Genomic DNA, 23,018 nt, shown 5'->3' on the forward strand with positions numbered 1-23,018 from the left:
GGGAAGGGAAGGGAAGGGAAGGGAAGGGAAGGGAAGGGAATTTACAGCAGAGGGGACTGCACATGCCATTGCAGACTAAGTGTCAGTACCATAGGAAAGGTCAGTGATGTGCATCATTCTCCTCCTTTGTCTATCTGATCTGGAAGAATTTATGGTAATCAGTGTTAACACCTTTTATCTACATGGATTGCATAGGAATGGTGTCACAAGTCCTAGATCTACAGAGAGGTGATTAGGAGAAGCCAGACACATAGTTCTTGTTTCTTCATTTTTACCTGTTGCTTCATTTTATAACTGTCTTCTTATTCAAGAACTTGCTAAAATTCAAATTCAGGCAAAGGTGGTGAGAAAATGAATTTTCCCTATTAAGGCAAAGTAAGTGTCCAATATTAGCAGATGTTTATCTAATGACAAATCCCAAGACTTAATAAGCAAGACAAGCTTAGATTTTCAACAGTAATGCTTGAAATTTGGGAACTGTATACGGCTATTGAATGCATGGATTTGGCATAGCTGAGTTCAACATATTGAAACTCACTGATGATTAGCTACAATGTCAAGTGCGGTGGGAGAGCAGCACTGTTGGAAATGATTGCCTCGGTATTCTAATTTACAGCACTGTTCTCCTCCACTTAGACTCTGCCCACTTCAAAATTCACAAACAAGGTCCCCTAATGGATTTTGTTTTAAAGTGTCTGAACAAGCCTGAAGGTGGTCAGACTGCTGTTTCATTGTTCTCCATATTAAATGCTATTCTGATAGCCTGAGACAATCTAGCAGAGTGCAAGTTTGTTTCTGATTACATAATTATGCTACAGATATATGAAAAAAAATCATCATTCAAGCCCTCCAGGTGCTTAAACAGTTTGATAGACTGTAGCCATTCTGCCATCAGTGCCCCCAGCTGTGTTGCTTAGCAACATTTTAATTCCAGAACAATTGAAGAAGATGAAATCCCTGTGGAGAGGGAAACAGAAATAAGAGGGCTGTTGACAGATGATCAGAGTTGTTTCTTCTAATACACTGTGAAGATCACTAGCTCTTTTCATGAATGATAAATGGACTGTACACAGATCAATGGGTTCAGCAATAAACTGGAACCAGTCTCCATGTCTAAGGTGACTCAGGCGACGTGGCCCAGAAATGTCCTCATTTTGAGATTTGGTGTGTATTTTCCTAAAGGTTCCAGGGGAGGAAATTAATCTCAGAATATGGGCATTCCTTGTGCTTTTGTAATGTCTGTTACTCAAAGGAATTTGGGGTAACTTTTTGTCCTTTTCCTTGTGGTGTAGGTGTGGTTAGGTGTTGAGAAGAATGTTAATATTAATGATCCCCTGCCATGGAGGCACCATGTTTTGCAGCCCCCTCTCAATGCTGTCATTTCAATCCAATCAGGCCCACATTGTATAAAGTTAGATTTAATAGTAGGGAAGGGATGATCGGCTTGTTCACCCAAGAGCCACTTTCATGGCTCCTGCTGAACTTTGCCAGGTGCTCTAACAATGTCTGCCTGTGCTTGGACAAGAAAACACCTTCTCTGGGGAAGAAAATTGGTTTCTATATCATTGCTTATCCATCGGAGCTGGTTTCAGTTCTTTCCTAAAGTTTCTACAAAGCATTTGCTAACTTTTATTGCTTGATGTTTTGGTTACTAGTTGCAAAGATTATGCCTGTTAATATTGTCTAATTGCATTTTTCTCTCTATTTGCAGGCTGTTGAAAAGGCAAAACCTAAGAATAATCCTGTGAAGTAAGTTATTTTTAGTAGTTTAAGTTGTTAATTTTAATGAACTCTGTGCATGGGGGAAATTGAGGTCATAAAAGATGTGTAGTTTGCATTTATCTCTATTCATGACAATTTAAAAACAAAACAGAACACAGGGGACAAATACCCTCCAATGAACAACGACCAGCTTCTAGTTTTCCATGCGTCCCTGATGAGGAAATGCCCCAAGTTTATACAGTTTACATAAATTAATATGTGCCATCATGAATAGCTGCCAAATACTATTATAATCATATTCAATGCATACTACTTCAAGCCTTTGAGTTTTTTTTCTTATGCTGAAAAGATTACATTTTTAATTGCAAACCCTGAACCTATGACAGAGACATAAATGTCTGAACATGTGCCAAGTGATCTTCAGCCACGTGGGAGGTTTGCACCTTGCCATCAAGGCTTCAGTACTCTGTTAATAAAAAGCTCATAAAAATACATTTAACTGAATGAGGGGTGCTAACAAAGAACAGTTATTAAGCCATTTTTGTAAGACACAAAAATCGTAAACAAGCCACACAGTGTTATTTTAAATATAGGATACATTAGGCATCCTGTCTTTTCTAGAAGGGAGATTTTTAAATGAAAAGGAATGGCTGTCTTGTCTTTTGGGTTTGTGACACCTGATTGCAATGTTATGATGTATAACATTTTTATCAGCAACATGGCCAAGGAAGGACTTGCTCTATTTACTCAGTTATTATAGGTCTTGGAATATCACATGTCTAGACAGTATGTGTTAATTTATGCCAAAAAACTTACATTATAGTTAGTACAAAATACAGAAATGGGAAGTGCATTGATTTTTTATAGTTTTTGGAGAATGGATCAGCTATGTCAAGAATAAGAAAGTTGCTTCTGTAGTGTGAGAGAACTAGCTTTTCCAGAACATACAGGTGGTATTTAGCATATCATTAAATATAAACTCTGATACATTTTCTAAAGGCACTGTATACTATGCTTACATGTTTTAATGTTTTTAGTCAACAGAATCTTCTCTGTCCATAGCTCTTGCAGGGCCCTCTACAGTTGGGATGTGGGGAAGCCAGTTTAGTTGCTGAGTTTTAATCTTGTCTGGTTGAGGTTAGACTCATTTCTGAACCCTGGCTTCTTTTCCATCTGTTTACACTGACAGCTCTTCCACTGTGAGCCTGTATCTGGACAGTTCTGAGGATTAGATGATGATGCTAATGAGGGCAGGGCTAGGGCTTAATCCCTGCATCTTCCATTAGTGATGTTCTTTCCCACAGTCAGACTACACTGCTCTGTCCAGTTTGGTTGCATACACATATGTGGTTCAGGTCATAAGGGTTAGTGCAAAGAATAGGAGAGTATAAATCTCGCCCTTAATGTGGCAACTTGCTCTCCACGTTCAGCTATTCCTATAGGAAATTAGTCCAAGCTTTATCATTACATGTACAGGACAGCACGTTGTCTCTGTGAGGGGCTGGCTGCATTACATTTTAATCAAATAACCTGAAAGTAAGGCCAGTTCTCTGTCTGGTCATTGCAAAAAATTGTCCCTTCCTTTTTAAAGATGTATTCCTCCCCCCTTTTTCTGAGATTTATTTCATTTATTAGATATGCTGTGTTCAGCTTGCATGTATATACCCCTGTATGACAGAAGAGGGCTCCAGGTCTCATTATAGAAGGTGGTAAGCCACCATGCGGTTGCTGGGAATTGACTCAGAACCTCAGGAAGAATAGCTTGTACTTTTAACCTCTGAGCCTTCTCTCCAGCCCAATTTAACCCTTCTTGAAATTATACATTTTTGTGGATTTTCATTAATTCACAATGCAGAGTCTACCTAATATTTGACTCTTTAAACTGTTTAAAGGAGATGGAGAATGTGAAGAGCAGATGTTAAAACATGGAGTAGAGATTTACTGAGCCATTACTGGGTGCTCAGGATTTCCTGGAACTGATATGTCAACTAGTTCCTATTACAAACAAAGCCACTCACTCTTCACTCACTCTCTTTGACCGTCCAACAAGTAGGTGATCCATGATAGGCCAATAACTCCTAATAAGCAATGAATATTCACCTACAAATACTGCTAGTCTTTCACATTTCAAAGATCACATGAGTTTTCTGAAATTATGTTATCTTTAGATCTAGTTAAGACTACATGAACAATTGCTGGGGTGGTAATAAATTATTGACTAGGTCCACTAACTTTGCTCAATTTCCTCTTTACATTTCTCAGCCACTCATTCAATTTAGTTTCAACACTTTCCGGGGTGTAAGCTCCTTTCATCACTATGGTAAACATTAGTAGATATTCTATATAAAAGAGGATACATAGATACATGTTTAAGGAATGTAAGCACATAATATCGCCATATATATTAAAGACCTTAACTTGACCATTAAATATTACTTCTAGGGTAAGACTCCATTGACCGTTCCTAAGATCAACAATCATGGCAAGAGATGCCTGGGTGATTTCTCTGTATAATGGAAGTACAATGGCAACAAAACTTGATAGGTGCAGTAAAATCAGAGCTCTGTAATGTGCTAGGGAAGAGCCTTTCACTTGTATATTAAAGTGCTGTAGCAGTCATCCCCAAGGTTGTCATTGTAACAACGACTGAGAGATGTACAGATTTCTCCTACCATATGTGTGACCTATCACATACACTTTTGAAATAAAGAAAATCTACGTTTCTGTTATTAAGACATATGTGATAGTATACTTCTGGAAATGTGAATTGCTTTTGGCTAAACTCCATGCACTAATAAGTAGACTTGAATCTAACTGAGGTTGACATCTGTTGAGGGATAAAAAGAGAGAGGAAAACATAAAATTCTCTCCTGCATTTACACTTTAGCAACATTGCAGAACATGGTGGCTGTCATTCACAAATCATAGTCAGAATCAACTGGGATGATAAAATTACAGTTTTATTTGGGAACTGATATGTCTTGTAGATATACTGGCTTCATTATTGAAAATGGCAAATGGCCAGGAAGACTTTCCTGATCATTGTTTGCATATTACTCATTAATTTCTACGATGGATATTTTTCTTTAAGACCTACAGACCTACAGAGTTCCAAGAAATGTGGCAGATGCTGAGATCTAAAAGAAAATCTGACACCATGCTTACCGTTGAGGAGCAGAGCCTCCAGTAGCAGTGATAAAAATCCTATTTTAAAGAACTAAATAGAAGAAAGAGTGTGTATGTGATGGACATCTCTGATGTGCAGGAAGTGATAAATCAAGGAAAAAGCTTTCAGAAGATCTAGTATTGTTGGAGTCAGGGGTGGAAAGGGCGAAGTAGAAACATTTGCATCAAGAGTGTAAATACTACTGGTTTAAGATACTGGCCTGAGGTGTGGCAAGGGGCACAAAGAGTTCCACTGCCTGGTGAAATGTCTACAGTGAAGGGCAGATTTGAAAGCTGAAGTGAGAGAAATTAGCATGGTAGAGACAAACAACACTGAAGAGCTCTTATCTTGTGATGAACATGAACCATCAATTAGTACTTTAATCATTTAGACACTGACCTTTGGGTTCAAGTCCTAGGGCTGACATTAGCTTAACATATAAAACTGAACTTGTCCTTCCTTGCTCCAAATTTCAGCAATGTTATTCATATGGTACTTCATATTTTAATAAAAACAAAAGCATAAAACCTTGTTTTCTAAGTATGCTCATTCTAGATCATTTTAATCCAGTTTGAAGCATCATGTGCCTGCTAAAAACAGACACACATATATGTATATATATGTGTGTGTGTTTTTGTATCAACTCTTATTAAACAGACATACACACACACAGACTCACATCCTCATCCATCATTCTAAAGTTTACATTTGAGAATTGGAAAACAAGAATGCATATAATTATACTTTTAAAGAGGTCTATTTGGTTTGTGTGCACACACATGAGTATATTTCCCATTTATCATTTATACATTCTATATTTGAGAATTGAAGGACAAGAACCCATATAATTATATGTTTAAAGAGGTCTATTCTGTTGGAGATAAGTGTGGCTCTAAGTATGTAGGGCTGATACTCTCAAATGATTCCTTATGTAAGTTTTCAGAGATTCACTTTGAATGCTCTTGCATATATGCATATCACAGATATGAAGAATGGGAGTGAATTCATCAGTCTCATTCATAGTGATCAGACAATGGGTTATCAACTGGGTTCAGACAAACATTAATCTTGTGGGTTTGTCTTCTTTAGAATAAAAAGATTACAGCACTATGGAGGTTTAGCACATAGATGGGCATTACTGTGCATATTCACATAATGTATGATCAGAGAAGTCCTGTAGATAGTTCTCTTGAGATTCGTTTTACAAAGAGTTTCCAAAATGTGTTTGGCCAAAGAACATACTTACTTGGGATAATATATCATGGGATATTGAATGGGAAAATTAAGTCTTTATTTCAAAAGCCTTGTCTCTATAGGTAGTTTGAAAAATCCAGTGCTCTAATAAATCTTATCTAGTTTCTAGTGAGAATACCTGAAGTAAGCATACTATCTTCAAAGGTCCTGTGGAAAGTACAGAAAACCCTAATCATGAAACCATAAAATATCTTCTGTATTTCTTTTACAGTCACATTCTAAATAATTTCCTGAATTACAAACATCCCCTGGCACATCCCCCATTGAGAATAAGGAACACGTAGGCATCATTCCCTCTGAATGGCATCGGCAATTACCTGCAATTTCCAATGTGCCACACCAGGGAGGCAGGCTGTGTACCCTGTCCACTCATACCTTAACAGTGAAACCCCACAGCATTGGTCTTTATAAATCTCTAGTCAATCTCCAATCAGCTCTGGTTAAAGTCAATTAAAAAGATAGCAAAAATTATTTCTCTAAACAGCTATATAAAACAAATGGTCTTTATGCTGTATGGATAGCTACAATTGGATGCAAGGGATTTCAGAACTTTTCCTCACAGTTAGAAAAAGCTGATCAAGTTTCCAGGAACCCCTCCCTCCAATATTTGAGTAAAATTGTAAAATCTCAGAGGAGATAACTGAGAGCCAGAGAAATGATTGTTGAAAATCCCTGATAATCTGGTAAAACTTGATGGTTATCAATCTGCTTATCATTTTACCATTGCAAATCTTAAAAATATCTTAGTCACTATTATCTTGACATCTTTAACCTTGAAAGGAAAGGGAAGAGATTGGAGATATTTTGAAAAAATTAATGTAAATATGCTTATATGTAGAGTTGGGCAGACAGTATCTGACCCCAAAAAGGTTAAGATAGCAAAGGAGACATGATATGATATGATATGATATGATATGATATGATATGATATGATATGATATGATACGATATCTTAGATGTTAAGCTGTTTCATCCTGTGTTAGTCACTACTGGGCATCTGAAGCACAAAATAAAGAGTTGGTGCTTTTAACAAGAGTGGCCTTGAAGTCTTTTTTTATTTTTATTATTTAATTAAAATTTTCCACCTCCTCCCCTCCTCCCATTTCCCTCCCGCTCCACCCATCCCCCTTCCCCTCCCTCTCCAGTCCAAAGAGCAGTCAGGGTTCCCTGCCCTGTGGGAAGTCCAAGGTCCTCCCCCCTCCATCCAGGACTAGGAAGGTGAGCATCCAAACAGACTAGGCTCCCACAAAGTCAGTACATGCAGTAGGATCAAAACCCAGTGCCATTGTCCTTGGCTTCTCATCAGCCCTCCTCGTCAGCCGGTTTGATCACCTGCTCTATCACCCAGCTGGCCTTGATGAGCTCCCATTAGACCAGCCCCACCCTCTCAGTCCGTGGGCGCACCCCTCACAGTCCTATCTTCCTTACTCATATTCTCTCTCCTTCTGCTCCTCATTTGGACCTTAGGAGCTCAGTCCAGTGTTCCAATGTGGGTCTCTGTCTCTAGCTTCATCCATCACAAGATGAAGTTTCTATGGGGATATGCAAGATAATCATCAGTATGACTATAGGATAGGGTCATTTCAGGTTCCCTCTCCTCAGCTGCCCAAGGATCTAGCTGGGGACATCTCCATGGACACCTGGGAACACCTCTAGAGTCAAATCTCTCCGACCCTAAAATGGTTCCCTTAGTTAAGATATATACTGCCCTACTCCTATATCCACCCTGCCTCCATCCCAACCATCCCATTCCCACAAGCTCTCCCCATCCTCCCTTTCTCACTTTTTTCTCCCCATTTCCCCTTACCCCCACCCCAACGTTTCCAATATTTGCCTGGCAATCTTGTCTCCTTCCAATATCAGGAGGTTAACTTTATGTTTTTCTTTGGGATCACCTTCTTATTTAGCTTCTCTAGGATCTCATATTATAGGCTCAATGTCCTTTATTTATGGCTAGAATCCACTTATGAGTGAGTACATACCATATTCATCTTTTTGGGTCTGGGTTACCTCACTCAGTATAGTGTTTTCTATTTCCATCCATTTGCATGCAAAATTCAAGATGTCATTGTTTTTTACCACTGAGTAGTACTCTAATGTGTACATATTCCACACTTTCTTTATCCATTCTTCCTTTGAGGGGCATCTAGGTTGTTTCCAGATTCTAGCTATTACAAATAATGCTGCTATGAACATAGTTGAACAAATGCTTTTCTGGTATGATAGAGCATCTCTTGGGTATTCCCAAGAGTGGTATTGCTAGATCCTGGGGTAGTTGATCCCGAATTTCCTGAGAAACCACCACACTGATTTCCAAAGTGGTTGCACAGTTTGCATTTCCACCATCAATGGATGAGTGTTCCTCTTACTCCACATCCTCTCCAGAAAAGGCTATCATTGATATTTTTGATTCTAGCCATTCTGACAGGTACAAGATGGTATCTCAAAGTTGTAACCCCAGTAGCACAGACAATAAGGGCAACATTGAATAAATGGGACCTCCTAAAACTGAGAAGCTTTTGTAAAGCAAAGGACACTGTCATTAAGACAAAAAGGCAACCTACTAACTGGGAGAAGATCTTCACCAACCCTGCAACAGACAAAGGTCTGATTTCCAAAATATATAAAGAACTCAAGAAACTAGACTTTAAAATGCTAATTAACCCAATTAAATAATGGGGCACTGATCTGAACAGAGAATTCTCAACAGAAGAAGTTCAAATGACCAAAAGACACTTAAGGTCATGCTCAGCTTCCTTAGCGATCAGGGAAATGCAAAAACAACTTTGAGATACCACCTTGAAGTCTTTAAAAAGTAACCTAAGCAATTGTTATCACCAGGCCCATACAACAGAGGTGTTATCTACAGTAATACTAGCAGTACACTAATAAAGTCAAAAAAGGCAAGCACAGCTAAAAGGTTTATTTAGGTTTTTCCTTGGTTATAATAAATCCTGATTTGATGGGGAAGCTCAGCCAATCACATATGGCTAGGGTGTGGCTGCCTGGAGCCAGGTAGATAAACCTGGAGATCCAGGTGCACTCACTCTTGGTGTTCACCTGACCCGTTTGGACATCGGAACTTTTACTCCGGTCGCGTGAGTTTCCCTGTTTTCAATTATTAAATTATACCTGTTGTTTTGAGCTGATCTGGTTATTTTATCATACCTATCGAATACTCCTTCACTGATTCATATACTAGTTTATTGCCATACATGTTAGTGTTTTCTGCAAAGACAGAAATCAACAGTTCCGTGTACGGTTGTTCATATAAGTCAGTTCTAGTTTGGGTGTGCATCAGTTATACTGAGGATTATACTTTAACATTGCCATTTTACCATCTTCTCTTTTACAATGTATTTTATTTATTTGTGTTTATTTATTTGTGTGTTCCTGCATGATCATATGTTCATGTGTGTGTGCCTATGAAAACAGACAAAAGAAGAGGGCATTGTTTCCCATGTATCTGTTGTTACAGACACATATGACATGTCTGGATTGTTACATGAGTGCTGGGATCTGAACTCCACTTCTCATGGTTATGAAGCAAACACTCATAACCGCAGAGCTGTCTCTCCAGATCCTGTTCAGTAACCTTTGAGAAAACTGTCAAAAATCCTGAGTCATATAGCTAATCGGTTAAAAACTCAGGCAAGCCACATACCTTTATTCTTTTAACAAATGTTAATTATGTAGCTATCATATGCCTAACTCAATTTCTAGAGGGATAAGTCAGACGAGATCATGGCTCAGGCAATCCTCACCCTTTGGTAGGAAAATTCACAAATCATTCCATTGAAATGTAAACACGTTGGGTTTGTGATTGAAGTTCATGCAGCATCCTGTGGGGATACAGATGAAGGACTGAGAAAGTGCTTGGAAGCAGCTCTCTGTGTCACAGCAGGAATCCCCTGATAAACTGTGGGAGTACAAGGTATTCAAGAGAGCCAGCAGAATAAGGCTTTCAAAAAGCACTAAAGGAAGCAAGCAGGTGCTGTGCTGCAAGCAATGTCTGGTACTCAGAGGCTGCTTATGAGAGAAGCCATTTTCTACAGCTGAAGAAGAAAATACTGCGAATTAGAGGAAAGAAAAAAATAAGAGTAGTTGCAAGTGCCAAGGTACTGGAACCCCAAAATGTGCACCCTACTTTTGATTTTTAAGTGAAGAACAGTGAAATGTAGAGAACTAAGATCTGAAGATTAATTTATTGTACAGAGTTATAGGTTAGAGTTAAGGAGGAGTTATAAGGTACCCCTTTTAAATGGCTTCCAAAGAAATAGACATCAAGTCTGATTTTATCTGACTAATCCTCTGCAGACTTTTGGGTAAATGTCAGCTTATGTAGGAGTTTCCCAAGCATTCAGATGATCCCTTGCAGCTTCATGTAGTCTTGAATGTTTTCTAACATTTAATCTCTTGATATCTCTCCATACATTTCCTTCCATATTACTCAAATATGGTATAAGTCATGACATATAACACTAATATTTCAGGTTTAGAAAACATTTTTTCATAGACATAATTTTTCTTTGGAGTATATTTTCATCAGAAAAATACCCATAAGCATAGTGGGGCTATTTATTCCTATGGAAATGATGCATGTCTCTATGATAGCTATGCATAAGGCTCCAAACAGTAAATTTGTCATCCACCAATCACAAAGTGTGCATAAAGTCAAAATACTGAAGTAGTAACTTCTTATGCAGTCGCTTACTCTTTGTAGGACTAAGAACTAAAGACATGACTCATTTTAGCTGGAAACTAAAATAGGAAACAAATAGTTTTTGCTTTCTTAAAATTCTGACCTAAACTAATATCAGTTATTTACAAACCTAATATTTGGATTTAAAAAGTAAATAATTCTTTCACAGGAAAGCATTTTGTTTGAAGAATTTATAACTGTGGCATATTGCATGTCATTACAATTCAATCTTTACATATATGTTTATATAGATGGTTACTAATATGAGAATTTTGCTGAGGATGAAAAAGGAAGAGACAACCATGACTAAAAGAAAATTTCAGGGATTTTTGTGTGTGTATGTGTCTGTGTGTGTTGTGTGTTTATGTGTTATGCATCCTTATGTGATATAAGTCCACATGTGTATGAGTGAGAATATGTGTGTAGGTGTAAGTGTAAATGTGTGCAGGGGCATGTGGAGGCCAGAAGTTGACATTATGTATCTTCATCAATCACTTTTTAAATTTGTGCCAGCGTTTCTCACTTGATCTCAAAGCTTGCTGACTTGACTTTTCTATCAAATCAGCTTGGCATGGAACCGTCTGTCCCCACCTCCTAAGCCCTGGAATTATAAGCAAGCTGCCATGCCTACCTGGGTGCCATGCTGGTGAAGGGGATTCAAACTCCAGTCCTCACATTTATGCAGAAAATAAGTCTTCTCCCCAGCCCTTTGAAACATTTCTCTCAGTTTTCACCCTTACCAAAATTTTAAGTATTTTTGCTTCTTCTCTGTACCATGTTCTTACAAGTAGATTCTGCATACTTTGAAGAATATTTCAGAGAATTTTAGTGGGTTTCTTTGCTTATCTTTGAGCAGGTTCATAATGCATGTGACAATATTCTATATGAAAGTACTATGACATTTATGGCAGTCATGGAATTCATTCATACCATTTCTGTTTTTGCATGATCATGCACTACAGCATGAGTTCCTGGAAACCTGTGGATAGTGCATGTAGAAACATGCATTATGCATCTCTTCTCTACTACCTTGAGATGTTTGTTACTTCCAACTTAAATTACGTTAAAATTGAATTTACACAGTGTTGTAGAGTTCCAGTCATGCAGTTGATTAACATGTGGTACTTAAACAATGATGCTTGTAATGTACTTGCTTTAGGTATATGTATATGTACTTCACACACACGGTATAATCATATATAGTTTAAACCTACCTATTTTCAAGAAGGGATTTAATGTGATTAGAACAAGTTTGTAGACATTTTAAAAGGGAACAGAACTATCACTTCTGAGCACTGTAGAATGATCTGCTCATATAGTGTTTTAAATATAGCATGGTATCTGTTTTCAATTAACCCCCAAATGAGAGCTGCTTTGCAGTGACAGAGCAGAGAGTAACTGTGCCCTCCCTGCAGTGATATTGTTCTGGTACAGATCCTGCTGATGGAGCCCCATGGAAAGTACAATCAAACCGTGTCTGATAATTTTCTCCTGGTCTTTGACGATAGGTAATAGATTTAGGATGTGGCTTCAACATTTGAAAACTGTCCAAGATGGCAAATCAGAACAATGGACATTGAAACGTGTGATCAGAGTAATAATGTGGTTATTAGTTCAAAATAAGAGTGATGCTCTCCTGCTGTCCGAAAGAACACCTGAAAAGGGAATTTTCTGAGGGCATTAAGCTTGAGCAAGAGCATTGTTAAAATAGTCCCTCCAACATAAATAGTGCTAGATAACTAGTTGTTTTGAAAATATCACAACTTTGCTGGGCGGTGGTGGCGCACGCCTTTAATCCCAGCACTTAGGAAGCAGAGGCAGGTGGATCTCTGTGAGTTAGAGACCAGCCTTGTCTACAAGAGCTAGTTTTAGGACAGGCTCCAAAACCACAGAGAAACCCTGTCTCAAAGAACCAAAAAATAAATAAATAAAAATAAAATAAAATATCACAACCTAAAAAAACTTCAGAATTTCTTGTGTTAAGGTTCCAGAGAAAGATGTATCCACAGGAATTGTATGCTAACAGGAGTAAGAAGCAGAGGCAGAAAACGACAGTGGATCAAGGCATGAACTCTTAAAGCCTGTCAACAGTGTCATGCTTCCTCCAACAAGGCTCCTGTCCTAAAAGTTTCAAAAGCTCCCCAAACAGCACCACCTACTAGGGACTCAGAATTCAAGTATGTGTGTCTATGGGAGACATCCTTAATTTAAACTGTTATACTCTCCTTCCACAAAACTTCAAGTGCCGTACAAGTAAGTACTTTTCATTACTTCTGTAAGCATTTTTAAGTGATTCTTTTGCTCTGTCCCCACTTTCTCACTGTGGAGGATGGAGGTTCCACATGGGCAATTTCAGTTTTGTTTGATATCATTAGGCATTTCCAAGAAAGCCAAGGCAAATTTTTATCACACAGGATAAGAAAACAAAAGGGAAATCATGAAGATATAGAGGATACATGATATATACTATTTTTGAAAGGCCATCTTCATGTTCAGAAATAAACAGGACATAAAACATAAAACAGCCAAGTCCAACACAGAAACACTCATGCCTTCTTTCTGAGAGTTGAGAAGGATATTTGTTCTTCCCTATTTTGTTCCTGTCTTAGCTTACTATCACAGTTGGAAGAGACATTTGGTAATGTTTTTCTTTGGCTTATAGTCACAGAAGTTATATGACACCAAGTAACTAGTGCAATTGGAGTTGCTATTAATCCTGACTTGATACATCAGGTCATAGATGTATTTAGTTGCATGGGTTTAAGAAATAACACTATAGAATTATACAACTAAAGAAGATTTCTTTAATTTTCCACAAATAATGTAAGCCATTCAATGCTTTGGTCATATATCAATGATGGGGCAAAATATCTGCACTTAACACTAAGGTATACAAAGGATACTAACAAGCAAGACTATATTTTAGAAAATAAACCTACAAAGTAAAGTGTGCTTCGTGCAGAATTTTAGAGTTGGATTACCTGATTTATTCCCTCAAGGATTGCCATTGTGCTTGAAATAATGAAAGTTGATTTTATTGAAAAATTACCTCTGGGTGAGGAACATAACTTCAGAGAAAACTTTGTATGGGGATGAACTCATTTCTGGTATCAGTAACATGTTACTCAAGCTAGAAGTGTTTGGGTTCCCAATCTTTCTGTTCATTCAGGCAGCTCATTCAATAGTATTTCTTCAAGTAAGGTGTTAAAAACTAGTCACATCAGGGAAATTTACTTTGATTTTTGACCTACTAAACAATAAGTCCTCCAAAAAACTCAAAGTGTAACTCTAATCATAAGCATTAAATATTTTATTATAATGTTAGGGATCACTAACTTTTACTCCAAATGCTTAGCATAAAACATTTTTGCATAATGACTTACTACTCTAAATGATCTCAAATGACAGAAGGACATTTTGGTAAAAGGTCAAGAGAGGATAGGATGGATGGTCATATCTAGTGATGAAGACCTCACTCTTACATAGACAGGGATCACCCATCAATCATTGTCTGCCAACTGGGATTTGTTTTATGTTGGTTTTCTTCTTTAGACCAGTCTCTGTATACAGCCTAAACTATATAAACATTTTGACTATTCAGACTCAATCTCCTAAATGCCAGTGCCACAAAGCCCAGCTTATATTGGAGCTTTTATTATAAAAGGAATCCAGAGTGACACTGTGTATCACATCTCATCAAGAAGCCAAAATTAAGAAGTGTACTCCACCTGTAAAAATCCAGGTGTAAACACAGACTATCTAAAGGGAATATATTGAGCCTCTTCAAGGGGAGGCAAGATGGGAAGAAGAGAAATGATAAAAAAAAAAACTTCATATCGGAGGGGGGGTTGACAATCTTTGGGTAACATTAGCTCTAGTAGCTAAAGAATGGGTAGTCAAAAGATGATTCATTTTACAAACTTGGAAGAATCATCTGCCAAGGGAACCAGAAGCCATAGTTTTGTGGATAAGAGAGAAAAACACTGCAGAACCCATAGAAACATAAATTGAATCTAGTCCTTGATTGATTGATACAAAGGGTACAATAAGAAGATAAAAATACCCTATTGAATTCATGATTTTTTTAAAAAAACTACTCTCTGCTTATGACATTCAGAGCCTAAGAAAATATGTTCAGAGATGATGTGACTGATGCCTATTGCTAGGCTTGTAGTAGTTCGTTCAGCTGTTGATGTAAACGCCAAACTGTCAGTCTATGGTGACTGGCTTGTACTCTTACATTATGAACTTCATGTCTAGATTATTAACATTATTGACTTTAAGCAACAGAGAGTAAAAACAATCCCCAAAATCCAGCAGTTGCAAAAAGGTTTTTACCTACTGTTATAAGTGACATATGGCTTAATAACTAGGTTGCAAGCAATCAAGAATCTACCTCATGCAATATCACTACAGCTCAGTCCCCAGTGGCTATAGCAGAGATGATTAGATATATTGAGTTATTTGTGTCATTTCAAAAAAGAAAACTCTCATACATATTGGTGTTAGCTTCCTCTCTCACTTCATTTCAATTTTCAATAACCAGTGTCACTACATGTAACTGTTTCTTCATAATGAAACTTCATGTCAAATTGAATTTGTCTTTCAAGTGAAAGCATAATGTGAAACACTCAGAAATCCAATCCTTGAAGTACATTTTCTTCTAGAAAAATTGCACATAGGTATAGCTCTTTTAAAAAAGAATAATATGGTCAAAGAGTAATAAAGACAAAATTGCTACATTTGAAAGTTTGTGTTTTTGTCTTTGATGTTATACAGGTCCACAGAAAGAAATTCTCCGGTAATCAACATAATTTAATTAATGAAGATACCACATGTAGAGAGAATGATTTTCAAGGAATTAAAAGATACCAAATACCCTTCAGATGAAACAATTTGATGCATTCTAATTCCTTTGCTGATCAAGTAGCCTATACAAAATTATCAATGTGATGATAAATTCTCATTTTGCTATTTGTACAAAACATTGGGTGCTCAAAAGTTCTAAGGATTTAGACACAATCATGTTAAACCTAATTCTTAAAAGTATCCAGTTGTGTTCCTTGATTTGGTATGTAGGTAGTAAATCATCTCTTTGGTAATTCACCCACATGAAAAATGATTGAATCAGGGGGATTTTTCAACAATTTATGTTGAAAGCATAAGTTCTCTAGTGTTTTTCACTAGTATACAGTACAGAAATGCAGGTTTATTGATGCTTACAGCTCTAAGAAGCTAAGTAACAAGGAGTCCAAGAGGTGACACATGCCTTCCTGGGAAGGGGGGAAATAGAATAGATATCATGGGTGGAATGGGGTCAGGTGGGGCATGGGGATGGGAACAGGAGGTGTTGTGTTGGGGGAGGACAGAGGAAAAAAGTAGTAGGAGAGATGACTGGAATGGGGGAGGGGTAGTTTGGAAGTGAGGTAGAAACCTAAGGCAATGGAAACATCCTAGAATCTACAACAGTAACCCTAGCGAAGACTCTTAGTAGTGGAAGATATGGAGTCTGACCTGGCCATCTTCTATAACTAGGCAAGACTTTTAGTGGAGGAACTGGAACACCAACCAGTCACAAAGCCTTTGTCCTACAATCTGACCTGCTTGGAGATGTGCTGGGGTAATGGTGGTGCAGAAATTGTGGGAGTGGCCAACCAATGTCTGATTTAACTTGAGGCCCATGCCACAAGAGGGGGCTCATGTCTGAAACTGCTTGGATGTCCAGAAACCAGAGACATAGGGTGGAACCAAATATGACTGGCAAAAAAGAAGATAAGAAAAGAAAAAAAAAGAAAAAAATTAAAATGACTCCTAATGATTCTGCTATACTTGTAGACTGGAGTCTAGTATAATCATCACCAGAGAGAGGTTTCATTTTGCAACTCATGCGAGCAAATATGGAGACCCACAACCAAACACTATGTGGAGTTTAGGGAAGCCCACAGATGAGGAGGAGTAAGGGTTATAGGAGCCTGACCAGTCAAGGATGCCAGAAGATTGTAACATGACTAATAAAATCCCAGAGACAGATATTGGGGTTCAACCTGAGGATCAGAAAAGTAAAGCAGTGTGCCACTGGCTCAGCATTGCCTCAGTCCGAAAATGGGGATTCTGCCTCGAGGAATCCTCAGAATGAGACTGTGTCTGAGAGCTGTCTTCTCCCCTCTTATATTCCTCTCTATGGCTGGAATTAAAGGCCTGCACCACCACCGCCTGGTTTCTACGGCAAACTAGTGTGGCTACTGGGATTATAGGTGTGTGCCACCACTGCCTGGTCTGTAAAGCTGAGCAGTAGGGTTGTTTTACTCTCTGATCTTCAGGCAAGCTTTATTTATTAAAATACAAATGAAGTATCACTACAGAACATGGCCCACAGAATCAACTAAGCAGGGCTCATAGGGGCCCACAGAGACTCAAGTGACAATCAGGGGAGCCTGTATGTGCCTGACCTAGGTACTCTGCATATATGATATGGTTGTATAGCTTGGGCCTCTTGTAGGATTCCTAACAGTGGGAGTGGGGATGTCTCTGACTCTTTCATATACTCTTGGTATCCTTTTCCTACTACTGGGTTACCTTGTTCAGCCGTATATGAGGGTATGTGTCTACTCTTATTTCATCTTGTTACGTCATGTTTGGCTGATGTCTCTGGGAGGCCTCCTATTTTCTGAAAAGAAAGAGAGGAAGTGTGGATCTGGGGCATGAAGATGAGGAAGGCAGTGGGAAGGGATGATGGAAGGGCAACTGCATCTGTGTTGTTTTAAATTTTTGTTAAGAAAGATAAAGGACTCAGACAATGTTAATCATGGCTATGTTTTGACTCAGTGAATTTTATTAGTGAATTCAGTCTTTCAGCCTGTATCATCTACAAATAATGCTTGGAAGTATGTTAGTAGTTAACAAACGTTTATTTTTAGAAGATAAAAAAATGCAGTGTGTGTGTGTGTGCACATGTGTGTGTAGGAATTGTGTATGTGTTTCTGTGTGCCATTAAAACATAGGCTCATTATAAGAAGGTAAAATGAGCTATTAAGATGAAGCATTTTGGTTTACTTAGGTGAATACATTAGTATTAATGTCTATCCCTATAGACATACTGTACTGTCTATCCCTATCTCAAAATTTTATTCACTACAAGCATAGTTTTAAAACAACTTAACTCAGAAAAACATCACATGTCATACAATTCAGATTTGAAATATACAATTCAACAGCATATAGTATATTCATGGATTATGGCAATAATCGCAATTGTTTTTAGAACATTCATCAATCCCAGAGGGAAAAGTCACTCTTCTCTAGCATGCTCTGACTACTAATATACTTGCTATCTATATGGAATTGGCTTTTCTGGGTATGTCACAGGACTGGAATCATATAACATGTAAAGCATGCCTTATTTCACTTGGCAAGCTATTTTCATGTTTTAGCATGAGTGATAAATACTAGTCAGTTCTAACAAAAAATCATGGGGCAGAAGGCTTTACTTCACTATATTTCAGCTGTGTAAGTAGCAAAAATTTGATAGCATTTTAAGTATACTGAAAAATATTAAAACAAGTAATGGTAACTTGATATATTTTGATGCTTAAAATAGCTATATTGTATTCTTCGTTGTCAAAAGCATCTGATGTATTTCATGACATCTTAGTAAGATAGTGTTAAGTGTGAATGGTGCTTTCTATTTTCCTGATTGTTTCTCCTACTTGCATGATAAGAGGTGTGGGGGCTATCATACCACATATCTAAGGCTTCAAACTCCTTGTTCTTACATCTTGGCAGCTTCCTATAATTTTACAAAATATTTTAGTATGGCAAAGTCACTTCAATTACATAGTCATTATAAGTTTTGCCAAGGTTGAATATGGATCGTTTTGTGTTCATTAGAGCACAAAATTAGAATTTTCATTGCAGTAACTGTAAACACTGTTGGCTCAAAGGATTCAGGCAATTTCTCATAAAATCTTGCATAACTGATAATGGATACTTCCTCTGTTTTCCAGCATATTTTAATTTTGGGAAGCTATTTCTATTTCCTCTTTATTGGTATATTTCTTTTGGCCCAGAAGATGAATCAGTGATTCTTTTTCAAATTGATTGCATTGTGTATAGTATATGAACTAGTGGGCACAGATTAGTACCCTCCCCATAGCCAGGAGAACGAGAATAAAATATTGCTTCATTTTCCTCAGTTTTAGCCCAAAGTTTGGCAGTTAGACCTGAACATGTCTGGAAAAACCATCTGGCACACCTACATCTGTTCTCACATTTGCCAGTCAGTATTTATCAAAAATCAATGGCTCAAAAACATGAAGATCTTGAGAGGTGCTAATTTGTGGCTAAAAAATAATTCAAATTCAGCACCATTTGGTCCTCATGGAGCATGGCTTAGTTTTTTGGAAATTCAATGTATCTGTTTCATCTTGATCTCTCTTATCTTCTCTGTTAAAGCAAAGCAAAGCATAAAAGTGATCTTATATCTAGGGAATTTCTTTTTTCTACGTTTTCATTTTCAAACATTAGAATATTGCCAAGAGGATTTAGATACCCAGTGCTGTTTATTAAGAGCACTCACACATCTCTGCTCTCTTCCCAGTTACCAGGATGTCCTCAGCAAACAAAAGCATATAAGTCTGTTTGCCACCTCTCATCCCTTTTCTCCAGTTTTCTGCCCCACACTCAAAGTCAATCACAAATGAAAAATCCCCCCAATCCCTATCCCTCCCTGCCAGCAAAGAGGAAATAGCATTCATTATTCATTTCAATGTTTTCTCCTTGCCAAAGTATATTCTCTTGGTTCCAACTCAGAGCAGCTCATTGGCTTGCAGGGGTTCAACATCCATGGGTGAAGGAATATGTTTATTATGGGAAGCACAGATTTTACTGACAGATTTTAGAAACTATAGCAAGCAATTGGCTGGCATTGTTCAGGCGTTAATGTCCTTTGGCTAATGCTGTCTTCATTGTTATATAAGTACCATGGATAATGCACATAGACATTTCTGAGACAATAAACACATTTATCATTCACATACTAAAACCTTTGGGGAATCTTATGCCTCAAATTTATTAAGATGAACTGAATCTATACTATTATGATCAAATTGTAGAGATAGAATTATTACATTTTGATACTATTAGAATATTTCTACCAGAATTTGTAAATTTAGATCTAAAGAAGGTTTAATTTTATATTCCATAATCCTGGCACAAGGAGTTTAATTCTTTAAATTAGTAAAAGATGGTTTCTACCAATAAAATCATCCCACAGTGTTGCCTCTAAAGTCAGGTTTATGATGTGAATCCTAAGAGGATGAATATTAAACTCAAATACTATTTTCAGAAATTCAAAACTATAAACAGCAAATTATATCTAACTTGCTAGTAAGTAAAATCTAAACATATCATAGACAAAGTAAGAGTATGTGAAAAATCATAGTGTGATTTTTATGATTTATAAATCATAGTTATATTATATTAAAAATCATAACTAAATGGGGTCTCTCAAATGAAGCATAGAGGATTGAAAAGATAGTTTGACTACTAAGAAAACATATGGTTGTTTGCCGGGTAGTATGGAGATAATCTTTGCTTTAGCGACATTGTGTTCCCTGTGATGGAATCCAAAGTGTACCAAATATTCCCAACCACAGAATCTCAAACCACTCTAAACCCAAATAAAACCTTATTTGATTGCACATGTTCATTGCCCTGGTGGGTAAATGGACCCCAACAGAAGGAACACACCATATTTGGTACAAAGAAAGAAGTTTTGGTGGGCTCTTCATAGGAAGGTATAATTTTGTGAAAAAAATTTGTCAAAATGGAACTAAAACATAGACTTTGGCAATTAATAGCAGATATTTAAGACCAAATTATATTTTAGACTTATTTATATTAATGTTGATAATAACATTGGGAATGACGAGGAGATGACATGTTGCTCTGAACACTTTGGAGATGTATTTCCCAAGATGGTGGATCTAGTCAATACTTAATTTGGCCATGAGGGCTCTTACACAATCACAGTGTTAATCCACTGATGCATTCCCAACTTGATAGCATTATTTAAAGGACTAGAATGTAGGGCATTCGTTGGAGGAAGTAGGTCACCAGAAGCTCATTAGGAGCATGCTGTTGAAGAATATGTTGTTTATGGCCCCTTTCTGCATGTCTCTCTCCTGCAGTCTGCCGTAGAATGAGCAGCCTTCTTCAAGCATGCTCTTCCAGCATGCTACTTCAGCATTGCTAAAGACCCACAGTAATGGAACAGCTGACTAACCAGTGAATAAATCTTTCCTCCTTGAAGTTCTTCTCTGGTATTGGTCATGGTTATATAAAGCTAACAATTGAAACAATCAAATTATGTTTTAAAAAAGAAGTGAATTCAATATTGCTGTTGGATGGCCTTCAAGAAGAACAACTATGGGAATTTGAAATACAAAAATCTCTCATTACATATGCTACATATGCTTTGATTTGTGTCAGGGACTTAATGGCTAAGCAGAATGATTACATTTTCCAGATAGCAAAAGGAAAATACTATGATAATAGAATTTGTGGAAAATCTACCCCCTTTCTGTCTTTTCCTGTCCCCTCTCCACATTTAGCAAACACTAATTTTCTGGCATTAAAGGTGAATCTGTTTATTTAGGAGATCAATGCTTTTATATCTCTCCACTAGATGAACAATTAGTACCACAATCAAGGAAAGGTGCTGGTTGTTTTACTCTTTACTCTGGAGGCTTTTGGGGAGTGCCCACCATCCAGCTCTCAAATAAATCTCACACGGACACTTATTCTTTCTTATGAATTCTTGGCCTTAGCTTATCTTGTTGCTAGCCAACTTTTCCTATCTTATCCCATCTATCTTTTTTGCCTTTGGGCCTTTTCTTTTTCTTCTGAATATCTTACTTTAACTCTTACTCTCTGGCTTGCTGTGTAGCTGGGTGGCTGGCCCCTAGTGTTCTCCTCTCTTTGTTCTCTCTTCCTTCCTCAAAGCCTTTTTCTCCCAGATTTTTCTTATTTATCCTTTGTGCCTGCCAGCCCCGCCTATTTCTCTCTCCTGCCTTGCTATTGGTTGGTCAGCTTTTTATCAGGCATTTAAGACAGGCACAGTAGCACAGCTTCACAGAGTTAAAACAAATGTGACATAAAAGTAACACACCTTAAAATAATATTCCCCAACAGAAAGTAGTCTGCATGACTTGTTATAATAAATGGAGATGTGTGAGGCTTCTCTTCTGCTAAATGCTGTAAGAGATGCTAAATAACGAAACGAGCACCTATCTACAGGGGCATAAAAGACATAAAATGAAGTTTTGAGAAGCACAGGCTCCAATGTTGGATTTTGCTGGCTCTGGTACTTTCTCAGTGCTAGTTTGATCTAGTTGCTTCACCTCTTTTCTCAAATGTGTCATGAGAATTATGCTACAACACACCTCATAGGATTATGATGGATATTAAATATGTTTGATCTGCATAGTGCACTTAAAATAGTGTAGCTATCTGAGTGTTTCCTGTGACAATGATTTCCATTGTCGAAAACTACAGTTTGTTAAATAGCCAGCACTCCAGACATGGTAGCACAACTGGGTTTGAAATCCAATGAATTTTTAGCCTTGCATAATACTTTTTTCACCTTTAGCTTTCTTATTTAAAAAGAGTGATAATGTTTGCTTTGTATAATTGTTGTGGGTCTTATCAGTGAATTTACTAAATCACTTTTTATGTGTATAAACAGCCTTGTATGTGGCAAATTTTGTATAAATATCGATTGAGTATACTGGAGGTTTTCCAAGTGATAGCTGCTATTTTCTGTCTGACCTGACAGCTCTGCTGCTACCCATGCACTGTTCATTATATCAAAAGTAAGTTTGAGGGAGGGGAAGAGGAATCAAGGCTGAGCTAGTCTCCATTTTAGTTCTAAACTTATTGTTTTATAAAAGAAAATAACAAGGTATGTGTTAGTGCTTTTGCCAAAAACAACGTTTTGCTGCATCAAAGCCTCACAGTTCTAGGCACTTTTTCTTCTTCTGAGATAAAAAGGATGAATAGAAATTCTCACACCCTACATCACACTAGTTGCAATTAGCTCCCCATCAATGGCAGTAGTCACATGCTGGTACAATTTTGTGAGATAGCTCCCCCATCCTCAATTAGGTCACTTTCCTC

The 23,018-nt window shown here is 37.5% G+C and overlaps 1 protein-coding gene across 1 annotated transcript in view; it reads left to right on the forward strand.

Annotated features, from left to right (window-relative positions):
* Positions 1–23,018, forward strand: part of Aff2 (AF4/FMR2 family member 2) — a 563,314-nt gene that overhangs the window by 467,966 nt on the left and 72,330 nt on the right. Inside the window, exon 8 of the mRNA XM_026777641.1 lies at positions 1,712–1,749. Coding sequence (XP_026633442.1) covers positions 1,712–1,749 — 38 coding nt within the window. The remainder of the gene's footprint in view (positions 1–1,711; positions 1,750–23,018) is intronic.

Source organism: Microtus ochrogaster, unplaced genomic scaffold, assembly GCF_000317375.1.
Source record: "Microtus ochrogaster isolate Prairie Vole_2 unplaced genomic scaffold, MicOch1.0 UNK79, whole genome shotgun sequence".
NCBI lineage: Eukaryota > Metazoa > Chordata > Mammalia > Rodentia > Cricetidae > Microtus > Microtus ochrogaster.